This window comes from Barbus barbus (assembly GCF_936440315.1).
Source record: "Barbus barbus genome assembly, chromosome: 4".
NCBI lineage: Eukaryota > Metazoa > Chordata > Actinopteri > Cypriniformes > Cyprinidae > Barbus > Barbus barbus.
Genome location: NC_136732.1, coordinates 21,030,375 through 21,057,244, shown reverse-complemented (window position 1 = coordinate 21,057,244; position 26,870 = coordinate 21,030,375). Strand labels below are relative to the sequence as shown.

The following is a 26,870-nucleotide window of genomic DNA, read 5'->3' as shown; positions in this document are numbered from 1 at the left end:
AGCAGCATAATAAAAAATGTAACTTTTTGATGGAACTTAAGCGTAGGAATAAGATATATTTTGTTTGTTTGTTTCCCTTTGATATATTCACATTCATACAACAAAATATTCTTGGGGGTCATGAAAGATTTATGAATATGATCAAAAATGCTGGCAGTGACAGAGTTAAAATCTCATTAAAATTCTTCTTAACTATCCATTATCCTTGGTATTGGCAAAATGTGGATTCTTGAGTAGTGCAAGAAGCATCATCCTCTGAATCTCTAGTTATTACCTTCTGCATCAGCTATTGAAAACTTCATATTGGTTGACCATTATGCGGAATGCTTTCATAGGCCATTTAAAAGCTCAAAAATAACATCGTAATGCACCATCACACTCTCCAACCATCTCTGACAGGCAGACGAGGCATACCTGACTTTGTTGACATTACTTATTAAGGCCGAGGTACAAGATGCTTCTGAAAAGCTCAAAGTTCATGACATTTTCAGCACTGTCTGTTTATTTCTCGCTATTTACTTTGAAGGTTAAACTGGCCTCTACCAGTAATTGTGCTGTTTCCTCCCTCATGATCATAGCAAATCATTGGTAGACCTTTTCAGAGGACACTGATGTGTTTTAAAGGACTAATGCTTGATTCATCGCTCTGACAGATGGACAATCAAAATGCTGCAAATACTGCATTCGTAATAAAGAACATCACTGCACATTAAAGATGAAAGATAAATGACCATTAGGTGAGTAAACCCACTACACTTTCTCATTTATACATTTTAACCAAGGGACTGTATAGCTAAATCCAGACAGTATAGGGGGGTATGAGGACACTATTGCACCATTTTCTGTCCTCTGATGTCCACTTTTGTGCCTTGAACAAAAAAAACCCAAACAAACAAACAAAAACAACAAAATAATTTCTTTTTCTTTTGCACTTTAATTGCTAATAATTTCTACGGGAAAATTTCCAACAACCATTTTTTACTTTTTTTCTTCACATTTCAGGTCTTAAAGTAACCACTTTTTAATGGTGTGAGGGACATTTTAATAATCTGAAGAACCTTATTTTTCACTATTAAAAATAACCTTTTTTTCAATTGAAAAATTCCATGAATGTTAAAGGATCTTCATGGAAGCATCAATGCTAATAAATAACCTTTCTTTTCAAGAATATCATTGGGGGGCAAAAATGATTTTCATTATGGCTTTCTTTTTTTTTCAACGTGGATGTATATTTAAGCATGAACATTTTGTGTACATTTGATATATTTTAGCACACATTTAATTGGTCATATTTCACACAATTTCATTATTAAAATTGATATTAAATATTCAGCTTTCAAAGTTAATTTCCAAAGTATTCATTTAAAACATTGTCAACATTTCACAGCACTTTTTTTTCCATTCAGGCATTTCAGGATGCTTTCAAAGATATTTGTCATTAATTTCCTTCTAAATAAATGTTAAGGCCTTGATAATTTTGTCATTGTACCTTCATGTTTTTGTATGAAAATGACATCTGGTATAGTTCACACTCTTGTTCATCTAGTTCAATAGGCATTTCAATTTAAACATTAGATTCACATTTATAATTTGCTCATGCTTACAGTGTATTCAAGTTATGCATTTAATCAGTTCCATCAGAGGATCAAGCCTGTGACCTTGCTGTTGCCAGCAGCATGATCTACAGGAACACAGTACACTGAACTGCCCAGTTTAAATGTTTTCATGGCTCTGGCTTGAATGCTGTGATTTCTGAATTTCTGAATAGGGAACGAGAGCGTTCAATGTTTGATGATGTTTATATACTGTCGAGCAGGGATGGGCAACTTGGAGGGCCACTGTCTTGCAGAGTTTAGCTCCAACCCTAATCAAACACAGCTGCTTGTAGCTTTCTAGTCATCTTGAAGACCTTGATTAGCTGGTTTAGCTGGATTAGCTGGTGTGTTTGATTAGGGTTGGAGCTAAACTCTGCAGGTCAGTGGCCCTCCAGGACCGAAGTTGCCCATCCATGCTGTAGATCAACAAAAAGCAAGAAAATCTTATTTTCAGTTTTTACCATAGACAGTTATGTATTGATGTTATCCTACTGTCAGAATTGTAAATCAGAATAACCAACGAAAAGATGCTTAATCTGTTGAACAAGTTTTCTAAATGGCCTTGAGAGTTATCCCAAAAAAAAAACTGAAAAAAAAAAGGCCAGAGGTTTTTCTCATTGCATGAACAGAACCTGAATTAACTTCTCGTACTGCATTGAGGATGAAAGTGAATGTGTGTTTTTTTATGATTCGTTTAATTTGTTTTGCTGTGTTACATTTTGTGAGATAAACGTTATGACACACCTCAGCAGTCAGTGTATGCTTTACGGGTTTCTGTTTCATATCAAGACGATTAACTTGATTGAGCGTTTTAAACAGTAACATGAGGTCAATGAACGAAACAAATTCTGTGCATACCAAATGCTGTGACACTGAACAAGAGCTTCTCACTTCTTCTGTTTAATGACCTTGCATGGGTTCTAAATGTATTAAAGCATTTCATGTCAACGGCAAAGTCTCTTGAGCTACAGTACAGTACATACAACTTTGTATTTTGCCCATATTTTATCTTTTTTAATATATTAAGAGCACTGGGTCTTAATTAGTTTGAGGTGTTATGTTTCCTTTTGTCCTGCAAACTGATTCAAAGGGAAAATTACCCCAAAAATGAAAATTATGTAGGTCATCATTTACTCACCCTCCAAAGCTGTATAAAATGCACTACTGTTCAAAGGTTTGGGGTTGGTTAGATTTTAATGCTGGAAGTCTCTTATACTAATCAAGGCTGCTTGTGTTTAATCAAAAATACAGTAAAACATTAATCATTATTACAAATCAAAATAGCTGTTTTCTATTTAAATATATGTGAATGTAATTTATTCCTGTGATGCAAGCTGAATTTTCAGCATCATTACTCCAGTCTTCAGTGTCACATGATCCTTAAAAAATCATTCTAATATGTGACCCTGGACCACAAAACCAGATTTATATATAATCTGAAAGCTGAATAAATTAGCTTTCCATTTATGTATATGGTTTGTTAGGAATATGACAATCTGGAATCTGAGGGTGCAAGAAATCGAAATATTGAGAAAATCGCCTTTAAATTTGTACGAAATGAAGTTCTTAGCAATGCATATTACTAGTCAAAAATTAAGTTTTGATATATTTATGGTAGGAAATTTACAAAATATATTCATGGAACATGATCTTTACTTAATGTCCTAATGATTTTTGGCATACAATGTCTTTTTGGCTATTGCTACAAATATACCTGTGCTACTTATGACTGGTTTTGTAGTCAAGGGTCACATATGATGATTTGCTCCTCAAGAAACATTTCATATTATCAGTCTTGAAAACAGTAGTGCTGATTAATATTTTTGTGGGAATTACGATATTTTTTCCTGTTCGTATTAATTACTGACCCCAAACTGTTGAAGGATAGTGTATATATAATAGACTGAAGGCTGCAAAAACGCCATAAAAGTATTATAATAGTAGTCCATATGATTTACTGGTAAATGAGCAAATTGCACGTTCTTCTAAATATCTTTTATGTTCCACAGAAGAATAACGGGCATACAGACTTGCAACAATTTCAAGGTGAGTAAATGACGATAGAATTTACATTTTCAGGTGAACTATCCCATGAAGATGTGTTCATCATCAGAAAAGCGAGGCTGGTTTCATCAAGGTCCTCCTCCTCAGTCCCATCTGAAATCATGACCCACCATTTCATAAAATTTCACATTGAATGGCCTGTAAAATTCTCTAAGCTGCTCAATGACTTCCTGGTCAATCTGAACGTGCGTTCTGCCCTTGGACTTGCCCAGGCAGCGGGGCTGGCTGCTGCTTTCCGGCTTCTTTAGGCACGGGAAGCCTTTTGTTCGGTTGAAGTAAAAGTGCTTGTCCGAAATGATGCGTTTGAGCCCCAGGAAGTCCTGCACACGGCCCAGCTCTCCGGCCGGATCCGTGATGAGCCGCTCCCCGCTGACAAAATGGATCTGCGATAGACGGAAGTACTGCAGCCAGTTCTCCAGGTGGAAGATGTACATGCCTATGCGGATGGCATTCCAGGAGGTGTCCACGATGCCTTGACTCTTGTTCTTGAAAGCTAGTTCCTCAAAAGAAGGGATGTCGGGCTTCTTCGACAGGGTCTGTGTGTAATCGGAGATCGCCCTCGTGACTGGGTTCCGCACTACTACGATCAGCTTTGTTTCGCGAGACATGTTTGAGATGCGCCGCGGCGCCTCCCGGGTCACAAAGTAACTTGGTGTTTTCTCCATGGTGATCTGGCTGTCTAGAGTCCGTGGCATAAGGCCCCTGTGAAAAGACAAATAGACATATTCATCAAAATGAATGTATGATATAGGTTCACAAGTTTTTTTTTTCATGTAAGCCACCAACATTAACGGTGCAATAGGTGATTGCCTTCAGAAACATTTTTTGTTATTCTGGTTGAAAGTCTCTTCACATCCTGATAGCAATCATTAAGTTAAGTGATCTAAATGTATTTATCTGTATTTATATATTCTGTGGAAGGTGTAGGACCAAGAAATGTTTGTCCAATCAAAACGTTCACATAACCAGCTCTTTAGAAGAGAGCTACGTGCATGAACTGTGTTTCGATTGACATGATCCCTAACAGTGTTCATTGCTCCCTTCTCCCTGAGAAGGGGAAATCCATTGAAGTTTATTGTTTATTTCACTTCGGAACATTCACTCACGGATTTACGCTGCACAGCGTCTTCACTCACAGACGAAACTTACTAGAGAAGTGTGACATAATATACCTGTGTAAATAAATACAATTTAAATTCACGTCTCGCACACTTTAATGCCCTTTGTATGGAACATAAAGGCTACGCTCGCTTTGAATTGGAATCACGGTGGAATACCTGGTGATGTCCACTTCGCAGGTCACTTATGACTTACGGTCGAATTGAACAAACGTCGGACGTGATAAGATATAGATATGAAATGTGCAGACTAGGGAGGGCACGAGGACTGTAATTGGGGATCGTTGATGTAGCCTATTGTAGTAATTTAATGTTGTCTCTCTGGTATTCTGCTCTTTGAGCGTATGTGCGTTCAGGGGGTGTGGCTTTGCACGGTGATTGCAGGGAGGGTGGGACGTTCGCTTTCAGTGCTATCAGGCTAAAGTTAGCATTTTCCAAGATCTCCTACTGCACCTTTAACATTGGCACTCTTGGTAAATATAAGAGCAAAAACAGGCTGTTTAATATATATTTCATATATATATATATATATATATATATATATATATATATATATGAAGAGTTCAGATGCAAAAGCTTCTAAGTGCCATTTGAAATTCTCTTCTAAAATTAGCATTTTTATCAGACTCCTATACGTTGGTTCAGTAATTTCCCTTTAATGGCAATGAATAGGTTCTTTTCATTGCCATTAAAGTGAAATAACTGAACATAAACATTGAAGCCTGAGAAAAAAGCAAATTTTACAAGAAAATTTCAGATGGCACTTAGAGGCTTTTGCATCTGAACTCGTCATATATATATATATTCTTTTTTTATTGATTCTTTATTTATCACATTTTAAAAGATAAGGTCACACTTTATATTAGGTGGCCTTAACTACTATGTACTTATTTTTGATGCAAGTACAATGTACTTATTTGGTTCATATTGTATTGCAAAACACTTTTGCTGCTATTGAGGTGGGATACGGGTAAGGTTAGGGACAGGTTTGGAGGTATGGGTAGGTTTAAGGGTGGGTTAAGGTGTAAGGGGTGGGTCAACGGTGTAATTATAAATGTAAGTACATACATTAATTACAGATGTAACTACATATAGGTATTTTAAAAATATAAGTACAATGTAAATACATGTATGTGCACAATAAGTACATTGTATTATATTATTAATTTAAATGTAAGTACATAGTAGTTAAGGCCACCTAATATAAAGTGGGACCAAAGATAATTATTTACAATAAATCCCAAGATCTGCTCAGAGTCGTAAGATAAGGATATTAAAAAAGGAGAGAAAGTAAAAATAAATAAATAAATTGCTTCATTTAAAACAATGATTAAAAAAATAAATATTCTTACCCTGAAGAAATATTTAGAAATATTTATTTGAACATTTGGCTGATGCTTTTGTCCAAAGCTACTTGCATTGCATTCAAGCAATACATTTAGTTCATGCATTCCCTGGGAATCAAACCCTTGAAACAAACATTTTTTTAAATTACAAAATCTTTTCTTTTATTATGACAAAATTCTGAAATTATTTTCTGTCAAAATACATTGAGTTAGAAGAATGTATTAATTTGCAGTCCCTCGAACTTCTTTTCAGAGAGCTATTATTATTGCTCATACTTAGCAGAAGTACAAAGCACGAACCCAAGTATTAAAATTCAGCATGCAACTCCCCATTCATGTCCCTACAGACATGAATGATACATCAAATTGTTTGGGTGTGCTATTGCTTTTCCGAGCAGTCTGACATTTGGAAATAAAACCATGACAAAATTCTATAGGAAGTAGGAACCACACTTTTGACTTGAGTAAGCAAACATCTTGCAATAACCTAGCAATCGCTTAGCAACATGCTAAAAACCACTCACCCATAGTACCTTAGCAACCCTGGCAAGAAACCTTTGTGAATTTTCCACAGGAAAACACCACTCACATTTCACATTTAAAAAAATGCATTATATTTATTTGAGAAAACTACAGTATATAAGCAACCATGGCATTTTCTTTTCACACCCTTGAGAGGCAAAAGCAAGATAGCTTGTGGAACATGGTTACCCCTCACATTAGTGTAGACTCCAGCATGACAATAGGAATTCAGTTACAGCAAGTGACAAAATAATCAGAGCGCACACATGAGGTTTTATTACCGCCGGCAATATTTCTAGTCTCTTATCTCCTGGGTGAGTGTGATGCTGAAGGGTATGGGGAAATGATCAAATCTCAGGCACTTCCTTTACTCCTGCTCATAAATCACCATCACCTGCATTACAGATGCACAATAGAGAGAAAGGCTTGGGCAAATCTGGGACATGCGAAATAGGTCATTATTTTCACAAGCTTCTTCACAAAACCATCGAGTCCAACTTTAGAGTTGTTCTGACTTAAACTGATGAACTACATAAGGTGATATCCACTCGGTCACAGTTCTGTTGTTGTAGCAGATAGCTGCTGCCCCGTCAACCTCTTTGAAGGAGCAAGCGTATTAACAGTGCCGTAAGCAATTTTTATGAAACGGCACACAGAAAACTTCCCTTTACCTAATAGATATCACTGAAACAGGTGTCTTGAGAAATCACACACCTTTCTGCGACAGCCCTAGGCAGGAAAATCTGAATACAGGATGTTACCGTTTAGCCAGTCAGAAGTCATTTTGAGTGTTCGGCTTCGTTGACGTGGTGCACTAACATGTCTATGCAGAGTGGGGTTCAGTGTTGCCAACTTCTTTCAATGGAAAGTAGCTAAAGCCAGCTTGAAAAGTCGGTAAATGTCACTAGATAACACCATATGCTAATTTGCATATTCACAACATCATTGCGTCATATTGCCTATTATCAATAAAACTGTTTTCATTTATATATTTGACTTTTTCTGTTGTCAGACAACGGGATGAATATGAAATAGTGACTGAAATGTGGCCCTGTAAGGCTTAATAACCAGCTCTTCTTTCCAAGATGTTAATCTGCACAGAAATCCTGATCGTCTGATGAAATCAAATACGCATAATATAAAGACAATGACTGTGCTATATTTGCATGTAAAATTAGAGAAGCAACAGAATATCTGTTTTAACTGAAAGCGCTGCTCTCTGCCGTTTGCTGAACAGATCAGACGCAGAGAGAGAGATGTGTGCTCGCTGGGAAAGCAAGCAGTCTCAGAAACAAAATAAGGTTTGTCCAAGAAGTCTTTTTTGAAAAAAAAAAAAAAAAAATCACTAAGGGGGTCTGAAAAGTTGTTAAATCTAGTGACAAAGTCACTAAGTTGGCAACATTAGTGTTTTTTTTTTTTGTGAAGGAGAGGGCAGTATAATTTAGTGGCGCAAGTTAGCAAAATGGCTAACATTGCTAACAGAACTGTTAAAGACAGAATGAAATGCTAATTCACCATTTTTCTATATGCATGTTATTTTTATCTATGCATACATTTCATTTTTTTTTTTTTTTTTTTTTTTTCCAAGCTTGTAATTTTGAATACAAATATAATAACTAGATCTTCTGTATTGATGGAAAGTTCGGATCATTTTACTGACTCTGACCTTTGAATCTCGTTCATCTCAATGAATTAATTATTTTTCAGTTTATTCCGTTAATTTCAGCAGAATAAATTTAAAATGTTATGTTAATAAATTAATTTTCCAATACATCTACTTACGTGACGTTGATCACATTTAGAACATGAAAAATAAACTATAATGCAACCAAGGCCAAATTATGAGAAACAAAACCAATTCAATGAGGCTATGCAGTCTGTTAGTTCACGTCTCCTCCCAATATGAGTCATTCATACTTTTGTCAAGTATTTTTGTCCCTGTAAGCTGAAGCTATGCAGTCTGTACCGGAAACATAATTAATTAGTTCACCTCTCGAGTCTTTGGGTTCAAGTCATGCGAACAACTCAGACCCAAAGACTCGAAAGGTAAACCAATCATTTCTGTTTCCTGTAAAGAACTAGTAAGATGTTGTGCATGCTCGGTCAACACAAAATGAACGAATCCCTCGCTTAGATGACTCAGTGTTCCCAAGTCATATTAAAGATTTGTTCAAAATGAATGAATCGTTCATGAACGACACATCACTAATCTTCTGGAAAAACGGTAGACTTCTCTCTGGTATAGTATGCTGAACTCCAAGTATGAAGTATGGTGGACTCCATTCATATCATCAGCATAAACCCCATCCATTTCTTAAAGCAACAGCAAGTCTTAATTCAAACTGGCCTCGAACAACCTTTCTGCCCAACATTTCCTTTCTATTTGATAATTCACTTGGATGAAAGTCACAATACATAAGAAAAGATCTGTTGCTAGTTCTATTACATCATGAATTTCGAGGGGCCTACCATGAAGCTGGTTTAGTGATGTTCATCACCATAATAACTTAAATCTTCCATGGTTAACCTGCTCCAGGACAAGGTTATGTTCTGGTTTAGAGATCTCAAACCAAAATTTGACCAATTACCTTTGAGCATGATGACACCTCTGAGATAGTCACTCCCACATTTTTTTCTTGCTCCAAATTAAAGGGCACTATATAGTAAAAAAAAATAAATAAATAAAAGATAAAATCGTCTGTCTTTGGCATTGAATCGAACTGATTCTCTTGAGTGAATCACAATTTCAAGGCATGTGATAGGGTATTCACTACTGATGTCACACTTTCATGTGCACTCACTCCATAGACTCAGGATCAAGCCTGAGATGTCAAAGAAAGTTGATGATCAGTGCCATGTAAAGCCAGATTGGATTGGGTTGGTTATGTCAACTCTAAACTAATCCTGTAACCCCTAGTTTGCTCATGGTACAAGCACCTGGATTTCCCAATTATATTCCTTCCAACATTTCCTGTCCATTCACCATCACTAAATGAATAAAACTAGCAAAAAAGAAAAAAAAAATCCCACAAACATATGAGTCTTGTTAAATACTTCGTTCAAATGCTCCCCGCTAATGTACTTTGCTATATGATTGATCAAGTAAACTTGTAATTAATTAACATTAGTTAATGAATGAGATAGTCGTTATACATTTACAAATCCCTCATATTTTTCTTCCGAGACGGTATTAAACCAAGCTATAAATGAACTTTTTATGTGATTACATCAGCGTTCATCCATTAAATTTAGAATTACAGCTATAAAACAGGATTAGTGAGGGCTTAAGAATTTAAATCTTAGCGAAATACTGTAATAAAGATGGAAATTATATTGACCGTCTTTATTGTATGGAACACAGGGGTCAGAGAATAACCTCGGGTTTCCACCAGTTGTGACTCATCCCCGATTCATAATGGGCTTTCCTTAAGCAGGAGTTGCTATACTTTACCTCCATAGTCCTGAAAATATTGATCCATTTAGCTTGATTTATAAATGGTGCGTTGCTGGCCAGGGTGTCTCTGTTAGCCTTAGCGGTTCAGGGCCAGAGGCAGCCATTAATCTTGCATACGGTGCAATGTAGCTTCACCCACTAAACAACTTCACTGTGTGTTTGAATGCAGAGCACCAATCCCAGCCTCATACTGATGCAATGCATACTTCAGTTACATAATCAAACTTGTATTTCTTTCCAGACATCCATCAAAAATGCACTCCAAAAAAATCTTTTTCTGAGTCTGTCTTATTGAAGTTGTAACACCAGACTTCGTTTTCCTTGCAAACTCTAATATTTCATGTATCGCTAAGAGAGAATTTATGCTTTACTCAACTTAAATGAAGAGCACTATAATTTTCCTCAGTGAATACTGGTTTTTATTATGTGAATATTTGTGTGAAATTATTATAAAATTGCACAGAAAAGACATTTCCGTAGAATTGCATGTCCTCATACAGAATATTTATTAAAAGCCCAAACTCCAATTTATTTTGTGTTTGCGGCATTGCCTACCTCTGTACTCGCAGTTCTTTAATTAATTGCATTTTCAAGTATCAAAAGATGGCATGAATTTGCCAGTCTGCCAGTTATCACATCACTGATGTGCCTCTCATCTGCTGTCTTGAGATGGGGGCTGGCAGGTGCTCTGTTGCTTACATAAGAATCTGGTCTTATAGAAGAAAATTTATTTAGTGAGAAGAGTGAAGGCTAATTTAGCTGAAAGCTGGAATGGAGAGGTGCTAATTGCAAAGTGGTGCACAGAAGTGTACTGCTAGGTCCACAGTGAAGACTAGCCAGTGAAGAAGCCATAAGTGGAAAAGGTTCCTGGCACTTTGTAAAGCATTTAAAAAAAAGCTTTGATTTTTTTGTGGCTAATGCAGAAATGAAACTAAATGGTAACCAGAATAGATTATGAAATGCTAGAGCTTATTTTTCACTTTCAATTAAAACTATTAATATTTAATTTAAGGAGCTCTAAATAATACTGGAAGAAAACTGACTGTTAGTATTGTCATTCATCTCAACGGTAGTTAGTCAGCTAGCACAGGACTACCCAGAATTACATGATTTGAATTATTCTATCATAGTTCTGGATGCTTGTACTGTTTTTGAGCCAATCACCTGAGCCAAAATGTAATGTGGCTAATTATTCACCAGCAAATTATGTCATAATGATGCTGATTGAATGATGGAGCCATAAGTCTTTTACTAAGCTGGGCCGTGACAAAAAGGTGTCACTAAGAGTACTCAAAATTGCTATAATAAATCTGCTATGTTATAATGAAATATCACCTATATGTTTCTTCCAGAAATTTGATTTGAATAGATGGCTTCAAAATCAGATGGTGTAGATAGAACCAAGGGTGTGTTTTCCAAAAGCATCGTTAGCCAACTTTGGTCATTACCAAAATGACCATAGCATGCAGGCATTATGCATAATTGGCCAATCGTGGCATGTGAGAAGGTGGAATCTACAGAGAATGGTCAACGCAAATACACATAATGTATGAGGTATGTATGACAGTAGAGAGCATGCCAATAGGAAAACAAACCCAGACATTTTTAGCAATTTAGAAATCTCAGCTGGGACATGTCCAGGAAAAAGAGTCCCCTTACTATAGTTCCAGTGAACATTCACAATTAGGATTGCAAAATTGTGGGAAGCTTTTGTGGTTCTATAGTTTCTAGTTAGTACGATATGGACTATCATGCTTAACACAAAATTCATTCTACACCTTTTTTTATTACTCAAATACCCGTGTGACATCATTAACGAAAGTTCTATATTGTTGAACCAACATGGTTCGAAAGACAAAGTTGCTACGGTTTCCGAAAACAGTCATGACTAGCTGGTTAATTTCTCCAACGATGCATTGCACTAAGCTGTGAGCTACATCGTTGTATGGAAAACAGACATTAACCAACCTTTGCCCATTGTTTTTACACTAGTCAGCATAAGAATAAAAAGACAATCTGAAAGTAAAATGTGTACATAGAGTCCTGAATTTATGCTGGCATAGGACCAATTTTAATAGCAACAACAAGCATGCCAAAAATGTAAACATTTTAATCACTGGTATAATTCCTCTGCAATTACATAATTAATAAGCTTATCGTGGTGCAGCAAAGGAAACATTTTTATCTTTTCCTATTGAATTAACTTTGAAGTCAGTCTCTTGCAGAATTAAAGAGAATTAATAATTAATTGAATTTCTATCATAAACAAGTAAGACATAAAACAATTACTGCCAGTTTGAAACCGAACGTTCCTAAGGGAACGTTTCCATCGTAGCATTTACTTCAGCTATCTTTCCAAGCCCTGCGTTTATTAGATCACACTATCTGTAGACACAGGTCTACATAATGGAGGATATCCTGATGTCTGGTATCACTGGCTTTCAGTTTTAATGCAGATTGACATTCTAATTCATCAGGGGGCTTAGTCACTACTTACTGCCAACGGATCCACCACCTCAGAGAAATGAGAAATGACATCAGGCAAAGGTCTGATATTACATCTGAAAGTTACAGTGCTGTTAATTGTCTACCAGAGCACAATGTATTCCTGTTGTCTTTTCTGCTGAAGAGAAGTTTTCAGAGAGCCGGGCAGCTCTTATGATATGTCTGGGATCTGCTGACAAGGTCGTGAGAGCTCTGGAGAACAAGCTCTGTGAATTGCATCAGCTAGTGTCGTATTAATACCACCAACCTAAAGTTATCCTCTCAAATTAAATGTCTCCTGCAGGCTCTTTTGTCAGCCCAGGCATCTCTATTCTATGGCCACATTGTGAGCTGGATGATAAATGCAAAAAACACAACTTCAGACAAAAAAATCTGACGAGTCTGCATGCTGTGCTAAGTGCAAACCAATGTGCCGTTCCTACCGAGGTCATTGATTCTGATTAAAAAAGGCTTCTGGCCAACCTGCACGCTGAGATGACTTTCTTCTGCACCCCACCTTTGTGTTCCACACGTAGCAGTATGTTTGTCTAATAAATGACAGTGTACAGGATCCAGAAGACCTTTTGGAAACTATCTAATCTCATTCTTCTCGGGACAATTGGAGGATTTCTGCCTGACTATGAGATGTGGCTCTGAAAACTTTTGTAAATAAATTAATAATGCATCTGATTTCGCAGTGGCGCACTATTCAAAGAGTGTTGGGATGAGAGATACTGTACAAATGAAGTGCATCTCTGACAGCGATATGCCAGCATGATCTCATTTGTATTTGTAAGTAAAGTGTGGTTCAAGCTCATGTAGGACCAGATTTACTAACAGCCTTCGCAAGCGCAGACTCAGGATTTCCTAAAGACTTGCAACTAAAAATTAGCGATTAAAAGGCATGCCGTGGTTTTTGTAGCTGACCACACTGCATATGCATTTGTAGGAGTTTCGGATTTCCCTTTCAGACTCATTTATGGGAGGAGAGTATTTAAATAAATCATGCAACATGATTTACTAAGGTTTGTGCTAGTCTGATTAATGGTATTTACACCATTATTTAACACCAAAAAAGCATATCGTAATCCGCTTTGCGCTTGACATGACAGTTTCATGACGTGATAGTTTCACAGTTACATATATTTGCACAGACACTAAAATATACATAACTGTATTCGTGTAACGGAGTGACAGAAGCGTGAGGCGTGCGGATCCATCTGCAGAGCTTTATTAAAAGGCGTGGTCATGAAACAAGCATTGGTCGCTACTCAGCAAACAGACATAGATGAGACAAGACAAAGAGTATTCCTAGGACAAGCATGGGTCTACGACCGGCAAACAGTATCCAACAGGGCAAGGCAAAGAGCGATAATCCAGGTACGCGAGCAATAATCTGGGCAGGGGAAAACACAATCTGAGACAGCAAGGCAAAGGGTTAAACCAAGATACACAGGCTAGAATGAAAACAGGCACGACTACGACTACGACTACGACTACGACTACGACTACGACTACGACTACGACTACGACTACGACTACGACTACGACTACGACTACGTGAGGTCGCTATCAGCTAGGGTAGCGATATGTGCTTACAATACTCAGCGATCTGAATGAGGAAGTCCATGGCTTAAATAAGGCGTGTGATAGGAATCAGCTGTGTAATCAGTGCTTTCGGCTGTGTGTGTGTCATCAGTGCAATGGATGATGGGAACTGTAGTCTGGGGGGGAAGTGCAACAGTAGTGTAGTGCAAGAGTCCATGTGGTGAGCGGGTGACCTCTGGTGGTGAGTGAATGGAAGTTCCTAAACCGGATTCGTGACATATCGACAGCATCAAAAACATTTTACACATGAACTCCTTTGGAGATATATATTTGTGAATCCTTTTAGTTTCATTGAACATTTAATTAATTGAATTAATAAATTGATTTTATTGTTTAATCAGTGAGATTAAATATGTTCAGTGCTGTCAAATTTATTGAAAACATTTTCCTAATTTGATATTATAATGGTTTACAAATTATCAAAATAACAGTGTATTATAACAGAATATTGAATATCTACAGTCACCTGTAGAGTTACTATATACCTATTACCTATTACATTTTTATATTGTTGAAAAGTTAGTTAGTTAGTTTTAGGACACACATGGTGTTATTTGCTCAAACATATCTATATAAAATGGAATGCAACTGAAGATATTTTATGTGTCTAAATCTGTGCATATGTTATTATGTTTATGTTTTAGAAGCAGTCAACACGTGCATATAGACTGGTAAGGCAGCACTCCATTGTCACTTATAAATGGCTCCACAACTTGATGTTCTTAGATCACCTCTTTTTTACACAATATCTGATAATACCAAATACAACCAACGTAAAAAGTATTTTAATCACTGGAAAGTGAAAAGTTCAATTGTGAAGAAATACTGTACAGCATATCAACTTCTCTAGATTCTCTAGATAGTGTCTAGATTCTACTTTGATTCTACTGCAAACAGCCCTCACATTAATCTATCATTCTTTGTCTCTTTTTATCATAGTTTGACTTGCAAATGCCTGTTTAGGTTAACTGTGAAACATTATGAATGTGACTTTGACTGACTTTGCAGCTCCCTATTTTATATATGTATATAAAACTGTTATCATTATACACTGTTCTGATGCAACCTCATGAGGATTTTTCTAGAAGTTCAGACAGACTGGGGAATGCAGCGCAGCTAGAGTAGTCGACTCTGCGCTTTGATTGCTGTTTTATGTCGTTTTCTTTTAATTTTGTATTCCTGAAGCTTCACTTCAAATTGGAACTTGTAAGTCCACCATTTTGATCCTTTGAAATGTCTACCAACGTCTGATGAAAAGGTCAGTTTTGAATGTTCAGTCAATATGATATACTAAACACCCTCCTGATGCAGGGCTGGGAATAAAGTCTGTTTTCTTCTGCACTGTGCATGATGCTTTCATGTACTTAAGCACATCTAACCTGTCTAACAATTCTATACATATAAAATCCCAGGATTAAATGTGTGAAGTTATTTGTACTTCCCTCTTTTGCAGGGTAGATTTTAGTCCATTTATGTGAGTTTTGTTTTCCTCTACACCCGCTATAGAAATCTAATGACTCAATCCACGGGTATTAAACTTAACATGGTCATATTTAGATAATGCATGCTCAGAGGCTCTGCAGTATTGCATTAGCTGAAGTCTTGCTTAAACCTACATATGCGATTATTAACTGGGCGGTTATGCTGCCATTTCTTTCTAATTAATCTAAGCCTCATTGTGCTAATTAAAGTGCTTTATGGCAGGACAGGGGATTGCACAATCATGTTGGTGCAAGTGCTGATCTGATTGGTATTTCAAATGAAAAGCATCAATCACCATGACAAAGCTGCAGGGACATACGCTCACAGTGATTTAGACAGCGTGCCTCATTTCCTGTCTCAGTTCAAATGCTTGTCATCCCTGACACTCTTAATGAGCCCATCCCAGATAACAATATCCTGTGCCTGAGTCTTCCCATGGTCATATAAAGTACTATCAGTTTGTCTCTTATGGCACTTTTTTATGTTTTCAACAGGGCTTTCGCATGGGATCTAACATGTTAAGCACAAAAGTTGTTGAAAAGTGTTGTTGGAAACATTTAGAAGTGGGTAGTTCATAAGTCTCGCATAGCCAGACTTTTCAAAACAGCATCAACTCAGTTTGCAGCTTTTTCTGGCCAAGAACTGCCCACTTAGATGGGAAGACAGCGGCTAATCACAGTTGGATTTATTTTTATATGCTGCTTAGATGCAGGTTTATATGAAATAGTAGAAAAAAACAAAGAAATTAGCAGAAATGTGTGCACACTGTAATCTGAATATATGTCCATCCAAAAATTCGAATCTACTGTACATCCTACGTATTTCCACTAAAATCTCAATGACATGCAAGGTTCCAATATCTGACATATCTGATTCATAGTCTGCTATATCTATCAATCACAACAAACTGTAATGTAATAGTATATTGCACATTATAACTAATGCAAACACAACATTTTAGTATATTAATGAGTTGCGGAATCTTTAAGTACAGTTAGCATGAAGGTGTATCGTATCAATATTGCTTTGATCTGTTGTTTACTTAACACTTCCTGAAGATTTTATTTTTTTCCCATTATTGATCATTATAATGTTTTTAAAAACTTCAAAATAAAAGTATATTGTAACTTAATTTCGTACTGTACAGTAAAACTGTACAGTAACTACATACCTATTAAATACTACATTTTTATATTGTTGAGAAGTGGATAGTTCTAGGACGTGTGTTTTTCGCACAAAATTGTCTATTATATATAAAGCTAGAATGCAACTATATTATATTTGTATTATAAGTAATATAAGCTGTGCATAGAAGCAGTCAGTACATCCATATTGACTGGTAAGATTTCATCTTGTGCTTGATTTCCCTCAATTTTCAAACACTGCGATACATCAGAAGTTGCGATTGCCACTGAGGCTAAATGCAGAAGTGATCTGGCATAAAGCAAGTCCATTTCACAAATGTATGTGGAACCTTGCAGAATGTATTCTACACCTAGAGTGTAATTCTAAACATAGACCTCTAGTTTAACTAACTTAAGTGTTTCAAACAAAACTCAAATATTTTTCAAATTCTTTTAGTGCACGGACATGTAAAATTTGGCATATTAAGTGATTATGTAGTTCTTCCACGGAAAATGCACTGTATTTACCCTGTACACAACTTCTTTTCAAGGTAAACTTAACCCCAGAGTCAACGAACTTGCATAGCACCAGCCAATCAGATGCGCGATTGTAACAGATTCGTCTAGAAATGCATGTGCCTCCTGATGTATAATGCATGGCTCATTGGAACGCAAGTTTGAATCCACATGGACCTCTTTTCCCCTCCTATCTCTTGTATTTATCTCTTGTGCTGTCATTTAAAGCCAAAAACTGAAATTCAACTATTTTAATATTGAACAAAACACATACGCACCTAAAATAATGATTGAGCTGTCAGCTGCTATGTTGCAGAAATAGAAACCATTCCAAATAGAATCCCATCACTGGTGGTGTATTGCCATCATGGCTAGTTAAAGCCAAAATCTCTGTTTAACATGGAAAATATACCTTTTTCACATCACAGCTTGTTAGGACACAATGCCATACTGTGTGTCACTGCCAGGGGGAAGTTAATTGAAAACGTTTATGCAGTTTACCATAATTGTTGAAACTGTGAATTGATTATAAGTTACATCTCCATGTGCAGTAATAAACAAAGTCATATAATCTCACAGATGTATGTGTAATTTCAATACACTTTCAGGCCTGGCAAGAGCGAATGGCTTAATTCTGCCACCACTGTAATACGGATCATGAATATTTCAGCTGCTCAGATTTTCTTCTGGGAGGATGTCAGACCATTAATGACCAGTCAGCAACAGGAACTCGCCTCAGAGAAAGTCTATTACGAGTTAACCATGAGCCATCCACACATACATCACACTGTGGGTGGAGGTGAACAGTGCTGGCAGTAGTAATGCGACTAAAACCCGCACTTGAATGAATTATAACTCCTTCAATATGACACCTTAAAAATGTGTTATCATTTCAGCCACACATTCATCTTAGCCCTTCGTTTTTAATGAATGATTTATACATGCTAAAGCTCTGCTAGACATTTGTCAACACAACATGTTCAGTGTTCAATTGCCCTCATAGATTCATCATGCTATGTCTTATCTGTAATTGCAACATATGAAATTAAACAATAACGATCTGTTGGTATATTGATCTGGACAGAAAGAACATGAGCAATTAGACCATTGACTACCCCGAAATAGACTGCAAGGCCGCCACAAGATGATAAATTAACTTTACCATACACCACACCGGGAAACGGTGTATTTTGATTCAGAGCAGTGCGTCGGCAGACTTCATGTCTAGTTGCTCAAAGAGCTCCTCAACAGAGACTATAAAAAGATGAAAGGTCCCAGACTTGTCAATCTCCAAACTCATTTGTGTAGGAACTGAAACATATTTTGCGCCTCAGCAGTGCCACAGTATTTTTGGTCTCATTTACTTCAGATACGGCCCTGGGAGGAAGAGGAGAGCTCAAAGAGGTGATGTCTCCTGGCTTCAGTTCAGAACATGGTGGTCCAATGCACAACATCACACGTGTATCAAATACGATCATCATACCTATATCTATAGGTGCTTCCCAATTTGCATGCTTGCACTATTCTATGCTGTTTGTAGTGTAAATAGTGAGTAGTGTTCATACAGAATATCCCATGTGTTTTACACGTGCCTTAAGTAGTGGGGGGGGGGGGGGGGGGGGGGGGGTGGGGTGGCTATCAGACTCTGATGTTGGATAACCAAATAAAATGTATTAGTGCCCGCCCACTTTTTCAGCAGTGCTGCTTGCAGAAGTACATATTTTCCCATAGGGGAAAAAAGTCTTTGATAAAGTGTTATGAGTCATGAACCAAACCAACCAACTACAAAAAGAATCACAACATTACACTTTGATTTGACGTGAAAAAGTATCTGAAAATTGGGCAAAAAGACAAAGGTATTTCAGTCCTATGAGGGAAAAAAATACAATCGCATGAAACATTGGCAATGGCAACATGGAATTAAAAACAACAGAGGTATATAAAGCTATTATTTAAAGTTGCTGGTTGTATCTATAGAAACAATATATTTTACTGACTCGATTATGTCATTTGTGGTGCTTCATGGAAGTGAGTAGCTTAAAGAGCTCTTTTGGGGTAATTTGTTCCCTGTGACTCTCTGATTGGTGGAATTTTCAGTTTTTTCTGTATAATGGGTAATGTAGTTTTTTCACCAGAAATTCCACTGTTAAATATGGTTATTTTTAAAATAAGTTGAATTAATGCAAACAGATTGGTTTAACAAAAGCATATACAATTGATTAATAACATAATAACGTTTTTAAAGGTTTCTGCAGTATTGTATCCATACTCCCTATGGAGAAAATTAATGTTTTTTTTTTTTAATTACTGAACCCTATTGTTGCAATTTCTTAAATTTTAAAATTTATACACTAGATGGTAGAGTACTTAATATATAGAAAAAGTGTATTATGCCATAGTTGTTATATTATAGTTGTAGCCTCAATCATACTGAGTAATATAAGCATCTCAGTTTGTTAAATTGATTCAAATTTCACACAGCTAAGAACTGTGTAGGATGGTTTTGTTAAAAAAAAAATCATACTCATATAAGTGATTACAAAATTCAATATGTCTTATAGAGTTGTTGCTTCACTGTCCCAATTAATTTCAGTCGTGTATCAGTGGCATTGTCAAAACACAATATGCTATCGTTCATTTCAAAGCCACAGACAGAGTACTGCTCGCTTTAGAAGGTTGTAGAAGTGAAAAGCAAGGAGAGCCAAAGCTTTCATTGTCCAACAGGGAACGGGTCTGATCCACCCACAAAGACAATGCATGGCCTCCCAAATCCGAGGCCTGCAAACTGCTCATTCTCTGGTGAGTTTTAGTAGTTACTTGTGTCAGTGTTTCAGATTACTGTAATTAATTATTGAGTTGCATCCAGAGCGTTATGTACTCAAAAAGACATCCAGCTATGTATGCTTGAGTCATGGCATGCCAGCTGGGTGTAACTTCGTATTCGGTTTACTTGCCTCCTCAGAGCTATTTTTCTCTCCTGCTTTAAAGGGTTCATTGCAAAGCTGCAGGATATAATGGGAACATTACCATGGAATAATGAGAAGCAGGCTTACACAGTATGTGGCAAAAATGCAAATGGCTAGAAGGACACCTGAACGCAATGCCGAATACCTACTTTTCATCTCATACGTGATTCATTAAAGCGCAAGTAAAGTGTGATCTAAACAAAATGTCTTTGCAAATTCTCACGTTAATGACTTGTCCAATTGCATGAAAATAGAGGCCTTAAATAACATACTCTATTCATTTTTTTTTTATTGATGCAGCAACTGAAGGGTAATGGTCATAGATGTGTACAGTGGCAGACACTGGAGCCATTCCCAAAGAAGTCATGACTAAAATGTCATCCAGTAGCAACAAATAACTTCACTGCACACCATCTCCCACCTCCATCTTCTCCCATAAGGTGCACTTGTGAATATGCATTGGCTTGTGAATTGATTTTAAAATGCGGAATGGTTATATTTACGCAGCGGAGCCTGAAAAAAGTGAAAAATTATATCTATAGCCCTCTCTGGTGCCCATATATGCGCTATAAAATCTCTTGGTTTTCTTTCCACGTCGATGCAAAGTGCTCTATGATGTCAGAGGGAAAAATCCAAACATTTTACTGTTCTACAAATAAAAAATAGATAATAATTGGATACATTAGTATTCCTCTCCCTCACTCGTTTTCTTCGGTTGAGATAGGTGATGCAGAACATAACTGTTAACCTTAACAAAACTGCTGATGCTCCAGATTTGATGGGAACTGTTGATGAATAACAAGTCATTTTTTCCTATGCATATAATTAATCTGGAGTGACTTTGATTTGGGCTACTTTAGATCATGAACTTTTCTATCCACTCCAGTGTGAGTATTATATTTTTTAGTATATTTTTGGGTCATTGTCCTGTTGGAAGATTAATCATCTTCCAAGTCTCAGTACTTCAGCAGACTGGAGCCCATTTTCCTCTCTATTTTTTTTTTTTCTGCAGCGCCATTCATTTCCCCTGTCTTTGTGAACTGCGAACCATCTACAAAAAACTTCTCCCAGTGCTTCACTGTCAGGAACGTGTTCTAATGTGCAATGTTAGGTTATCACCAAACACAACGTGTGGTGTTAAAGGTTCAAGAAACATATTTTTCCAACAAAGGATTTCTTCTCACTATATGAGGCAGGTTTATGAAGTGTGTCCTTAGTCTTTATGATGCACCCCTTTCCTGGAAATGTACTAAATTGGAGAGTATTCTCCCACGCACAGGTGTATTTTCACTGCACGTGAAACACCTCAGCTGTACTGGTGGTCAAGGGCATGTATTTTATTAAATGCATGGAGAATGTATTTAGTTATTTTTTTAATCATAATTTACATGCGTAAAAGCAAGGGCATGGATTTGATTAAATGGACAAAGTATGTTACTTTTTTGTAATTTATTTAGTGTATTTTATTTATTATTATTTTTTTTTTTTACTTTGCACAAAATGTGTGAAGGGGTAAATGTGTTTTATAGGCCCAGTATATGCACGGTTTAATTTGCACAGCAGAGGGCCAGTGGAATGCCATAATGTATGATAATATATGATGACTGCTTCTCTTCAAGTATTCTAAGTGAATCTGAGCCCTCACCTTCAGCTCCTTCGCGGTTCTGTGGTTTGTCTCTAGAGTGACTCGGAGCATTCAACATTCATCCTTAATCCAGTCAGTCCCATAATGGACTCCCAATGGTAGACACACTGCCTCAGAGAAGCTCCTATTTACTCGGCACTCTTGCTAGCGGCACTCATGTCTAATGAGTAATTTACACTAAAATCGCCAAATCAAACCATCTCGGTAGCTTGCTGTTTCCTGCTGGGGCACATTCAAGACTGAATTGTGTAGGTAATTAATGCTACAGGAAGTTCTACAACTCTCTGAACCATGCTGGGGTTAACAATTCCCACTAGTGATGCAGGGGAATAGAAAGGTCTCTTGTGCGCATTGGAGGAATGTGCGGTTTTCCCAGTTAAATAAGTTCTGTCCAACTATCTGTCCTTGTCAACCTTTCTGACTGTTGTGTTTCGCTGCTCCTTTCCCCTTCGAGCCAATTAATGGAGGACCAGGAGGAATTTCTTGGCTCTAGCAAATGTTAAAAGACATCTGGTATAATCTGAGGACTTCTTAGGGAATCTACTTGAAGAACTTCCAGCTATAGTACAGTCAATAGAATTCAGATGCCCTTTTAAGTCAAGATGGTGTGTAGTGCAAAGTATTTGTTTGATTTGATGAATCGCTGGAATATGAAACCTACATCAGCAGGCTGACGAGTGCCGACTCGTAATGGGAAAACAGGTTCGCCTACAACAAATGAGGCCATAAGGATCCTTGTCCATTCTAAAAATAAAGTAATGAGCATCGCTGCATATGTATTGCATCTCTCTTGTACGCTTCGGAGGAGTGGGAGAGCATACAAAACTCAAAAAACAATTAACAAAATTGTCCAGAAACCTTGCTTTTTTTAAGCTATGCTGGAGTTTTCAAGCAAGGACATTGCTGCTTTTGCTCCATCTGACAACTTCTAGTAAAACCCCAGGGGTAATCTCAACAACGCTATATGAATTTAATGAATGGGCCTTGCCATGACAAAGATTGAAGTGAAATGAAAAACAAGACTCTAAAACACATTATTAAAGGGCTTTATAAGGAACTTTTGACTTAATCAGCCAATTTATCTTTCTCATTACTTCTGCCCTTTATTGCCACCCTTATTGGTCCTCTTATTGCAAGATGTCAGTGGCTAAAATAAAATGGCTTTCAGTAAGGATTAGGGGGACTGTTTCAGTGTCTTGGCCTCTGTGGCATTTTAATTAACCCATCCACAAATAGTATTGATGAGTTTCTTAGTGTGAGAATAAGAGAAACTGAGTATTTATGTGTTAACATGTGCTTGTGTACATATTACAGGCATGTTGTTTTGTGTGCGTGTGTGTGTGTGTGTGTGTGTAATTATAAAACTGGGCAGTAACTGATTACCTATAATCTGGATTGCGTAATCAGATTCCAAAAATTAAGTACTTGTAATTAGAGTATATTACATTTTTAAAAGCTCATAATCAGATTACAGTTCATATTTATGGATTACATGATTACATATTCATACAATGCCAGTAAATGTTTCGTAATTTATTAATTCTCCCCATTTTTATTTTTTTCTCTTTTACATTTTTATGATTTAATTAATATCTTTTTTATCAACTCACAAACCCACTGCAGTTTTTACATTATGCATAGTTTTGGAAATCTTAGTGTAATGTAATGTTTGATACATTTTATGATGTTGATATAAAAAAATCAACATCATTTTTTTTATTTCAATATGGTAAGTTTAATGGTAAATTTAAAACAAGTTTGATAAAATAATAATAATAATAAAAACGTTATCTAAAAAGTAGTCAGAATACATTAGTAACCAAGATTATATTATTAACTACAGACTTAATCATGTAATCTGTAATCAGTAATGGACTACAATTTGTAAGTAATCTACCCTATATCAAATCAATTTATGCTTTATGACTTAATTACCAGCATAGCCATATGCAAACTGTTCCCGGCATCAATAACTACTGTATTATGGGTTCATCTTGCTGTAGTTTACAAAAGAATATCTATTACTCTGTTAATAGCTTGTTTGTGGGCATTTGTTTGTATAGCAGTCATACTGCGCCATGCAATTCCTTTGTATCTCCCCTTCATCCTGGCTCTTTTTCTCCTTACATCTTTTTCCTCTTCATCTTTTTCTCCCCATGTCCACATACAAGGGACTAGCATCGATCCACACATCTCACAAACACATCCGCTTCAATTGATTTAAGCACAGTAGGCTGTGGATGAGTGGAGTTGCCCCTAAATGAACGCAAACAGAGGAGACGTGTGTTTTATTGTGGTTTCCAGACGACGAGCAGACCGAACAAGCCACAACACCTGCTAATAGCTGAAGGGCTGCTCTCACACAGGTATGTACTGTTGGCTTCTATGGATTTTCCTCCTCACATTTGGACATGGCCCACAGGGAGTCCTCTCTTTCGCTCTCTGTCCTGTCTGAGCTGGGATGTGATGTGTGTGTGCAATTACTGAAGCTGAGCTGCAGGCAGACGCCGTGCTGGAAGAGGGAGGGATGATATTGTCTCCCAGAGACCCCTACTTCACGGCCCTACTACACGCCACACAGAATCGACACAGACTTCTTGTACAGTCGAACGGCTCCCCGATGGGTATTTGAATGGCAGCCCATCAGTAGAAAGGGAAGAAGGAAGGAAGGAGTTGATTCTAATCTGCCCACTGATCAATATGATCCATGCCTTTCCCTGGCAGGCTTTATGGAAGGTTTACTCTTGGAAGAGATCCATTGGCCTTTATTTGCATATTTTCCCCCTGAAACCGAACACTGCAATCACTCTGTGTCATTCCGCTCTGGGTCTCTGGCCAAAACGCTATCATTCTTGCTCTCTCAGTATGACTTACTGCTAACATCTCCTTGTCAGCAGTTCGAGTTTTCAGCTCTTGTCTTACTGCCACCGCAAAAAGGCAGTTTTCATCATTTTTGCACCCTGCTGATCTTACCTTTATGACATGTCTCCAATTAGGCAGTTCTTTTTTACGATTTGCGTAATTTTGGAAAATGAGATTTACCTAAAATCAACATTTTCTTTGAGTTTGAGTGGCTCTTGAATTCATGATTTAATTCATATTTTTATTGAACTGGATCTCAGCTTCCCCTTTTCAAATCAAAATAAATATCAACAATTTAACAGCAGTACTGCCACACAAATAGTTTGTACTGAGCATTGTTTCTTTGTGAAATACCAACATATTTTGTTTAATTTTGTTGAGTAATTTGTCAGGCCAATCTGCATTCCAAGAATGCTCATTTAGTAAAACAGCACTGGATTTTTTTTCTAAACGTATCACTGTATGTGAGCAGTTTGTAAGTGAAAGTGGAGGAGGGAATGGAGTTTGCCTGGAGCAGGTTTTTAAAAGGTGGAACAAGTATGTTTTTTTGTTTTTTTTGGAGATATATATATATATATATTTTATAGAACATTGGAGACTATATGATTTTTGCCTGAGGCAAAGAGTGGGTTTAAGAAAAATTACATTGAGTTGTAGTTGTAGTTTTTGTTATTTATTTATTGATTTGATTGATTTGATTGATTGATTGATTGATTGATTGATCGATCAACGATGAGGTTTCCTTGACTAATAACACAATGTAAAACCCAAAGTGGAGCTGAAGTTGAGTGATTAGAAAACCTTTTGTGCAGCAAAGGTATATCTGCGCCACTCATATAATCTGTTCCTTTTAGGCTTTGTCTGTGCACTGCTTTATGACACATAAAGATGATGCTTCGACTTCTTTAGGCACAATTTTCATTGTTGAAAAAGAAACAAAAACTATCAGGTCAATATTTGTCTGATATGCATGTTACTCTATATTAACTTCATTATTAATATTAATTTTAATATTAATATCATTCTTGCAGCTGTGCTGTGGCACTGAATATGTGCACGACTGTGATGGTCCATTTTCAGTACAATAGCACTTGTGTAAAACTGTGTACATTTTAAATGTTCAAGGTTTTCTTGTATAATGCAATGGCGGATTTTCTATTTCCTAATAACATTTTGAATCCAGAATACTAATGCAAAAAGCCAGAAAAGAAACCTACCTGTACCAGTCCAATCCTTTGTCATAGTTTCTATCAAAGAAATGTGGTTCAGTCCCAAGAGCTCGAACATCTGGATGAATCCGGATAAACTCCAACACCGCCCTGGTGCCTCCTTTCTTAACGCCAACTATAAGTGCATTGGGCAACTTCTTATTCCCATATTTTGGCGAATTACTGTTATTACTCTGCTTGTGATCAAGCACGTCTTGTGTTTTCTGAAAGGCTGAATGTTTGCTTTGGTTGCCAGTAAGGTTTAAGAGACCCACAGCCCTCGTCTCGTCCGAGATGACTCTCGCTTTCGCTGATATAGTGCAATAATGTGACTTCTGTAAAAGTTTTTTACTCCCCATGTTCTTCAGACGGACGCAGCGGTGCTCCTCCAATCTCTGGTTAGGCATGATTGTACCGGAGCAGAAGAGGATGCTGTAGCATATATACATGAAAGACAAAGAGATAGTGAATATAAAAATAAATCTCCTGCTTAATCTGTTTGAGGATGGCACGATTCGGATGGACAGGGACCTATATGCCATGTCTCCATGGATGAAAAGACGGCATGTTTTTCTCCGTAAGTTTCTCTGTGAGGTTTGATGGCTGTCTCGTTCTCCCCATCAACTCCAAAAGCGCGAAATCATATCTCGTTTGGGAAAAGGATAGTTAATATTCCCTACCGAACACATAAGATGACAGAAAGTCTGAGAAGAACAGGTATCAATAACGTAAAGTTTCCAAATCAGCGAAAACAAACCTAATCCCACTGCCCTTTAGTGTCCGCGTCGCGTCGCGTCACTTTTAGATCACCTCAGCAACGCACTTGCTTCTGTGCTGATGTATTTAAAATATTTAAAGTCATCCTCTTGTTTGACC

The 26,870-nt window shown here is 37.0% G+C and overlaps 1 protein-coding gene across 1 annotated transcript; it reads right to left on the bottom strand.

The window, feature by feature from the left end:
• Positions 1–3,742: 3,742 nt before the first annotated feature.
• LOC306865210 (heparan sulfate glucosamine 3-O-sulfotransferase 2-like) lies at positions 3,743–26,563 on the bottom strand (the record flags this gene model as incomplete). The annotated part of the gene is made up of 2 exons (XM_079409679.1): positions 26,004–26,563; positions 3,743–4,361 (listed from the first exon to the last, which is right to left on the bottom strand). Exons 1-2 carry the CDS (start codon positions 26,534–26,536, stop codon positions 3,743–3,745), a joined length of 1,152 nt encoding a protein of 383 aa, XP_079265805.1. The 5' UTR covers positions 26,537–26,563.
• Positions 26,564–26,870: the final 307 nt, after the last annotated feature.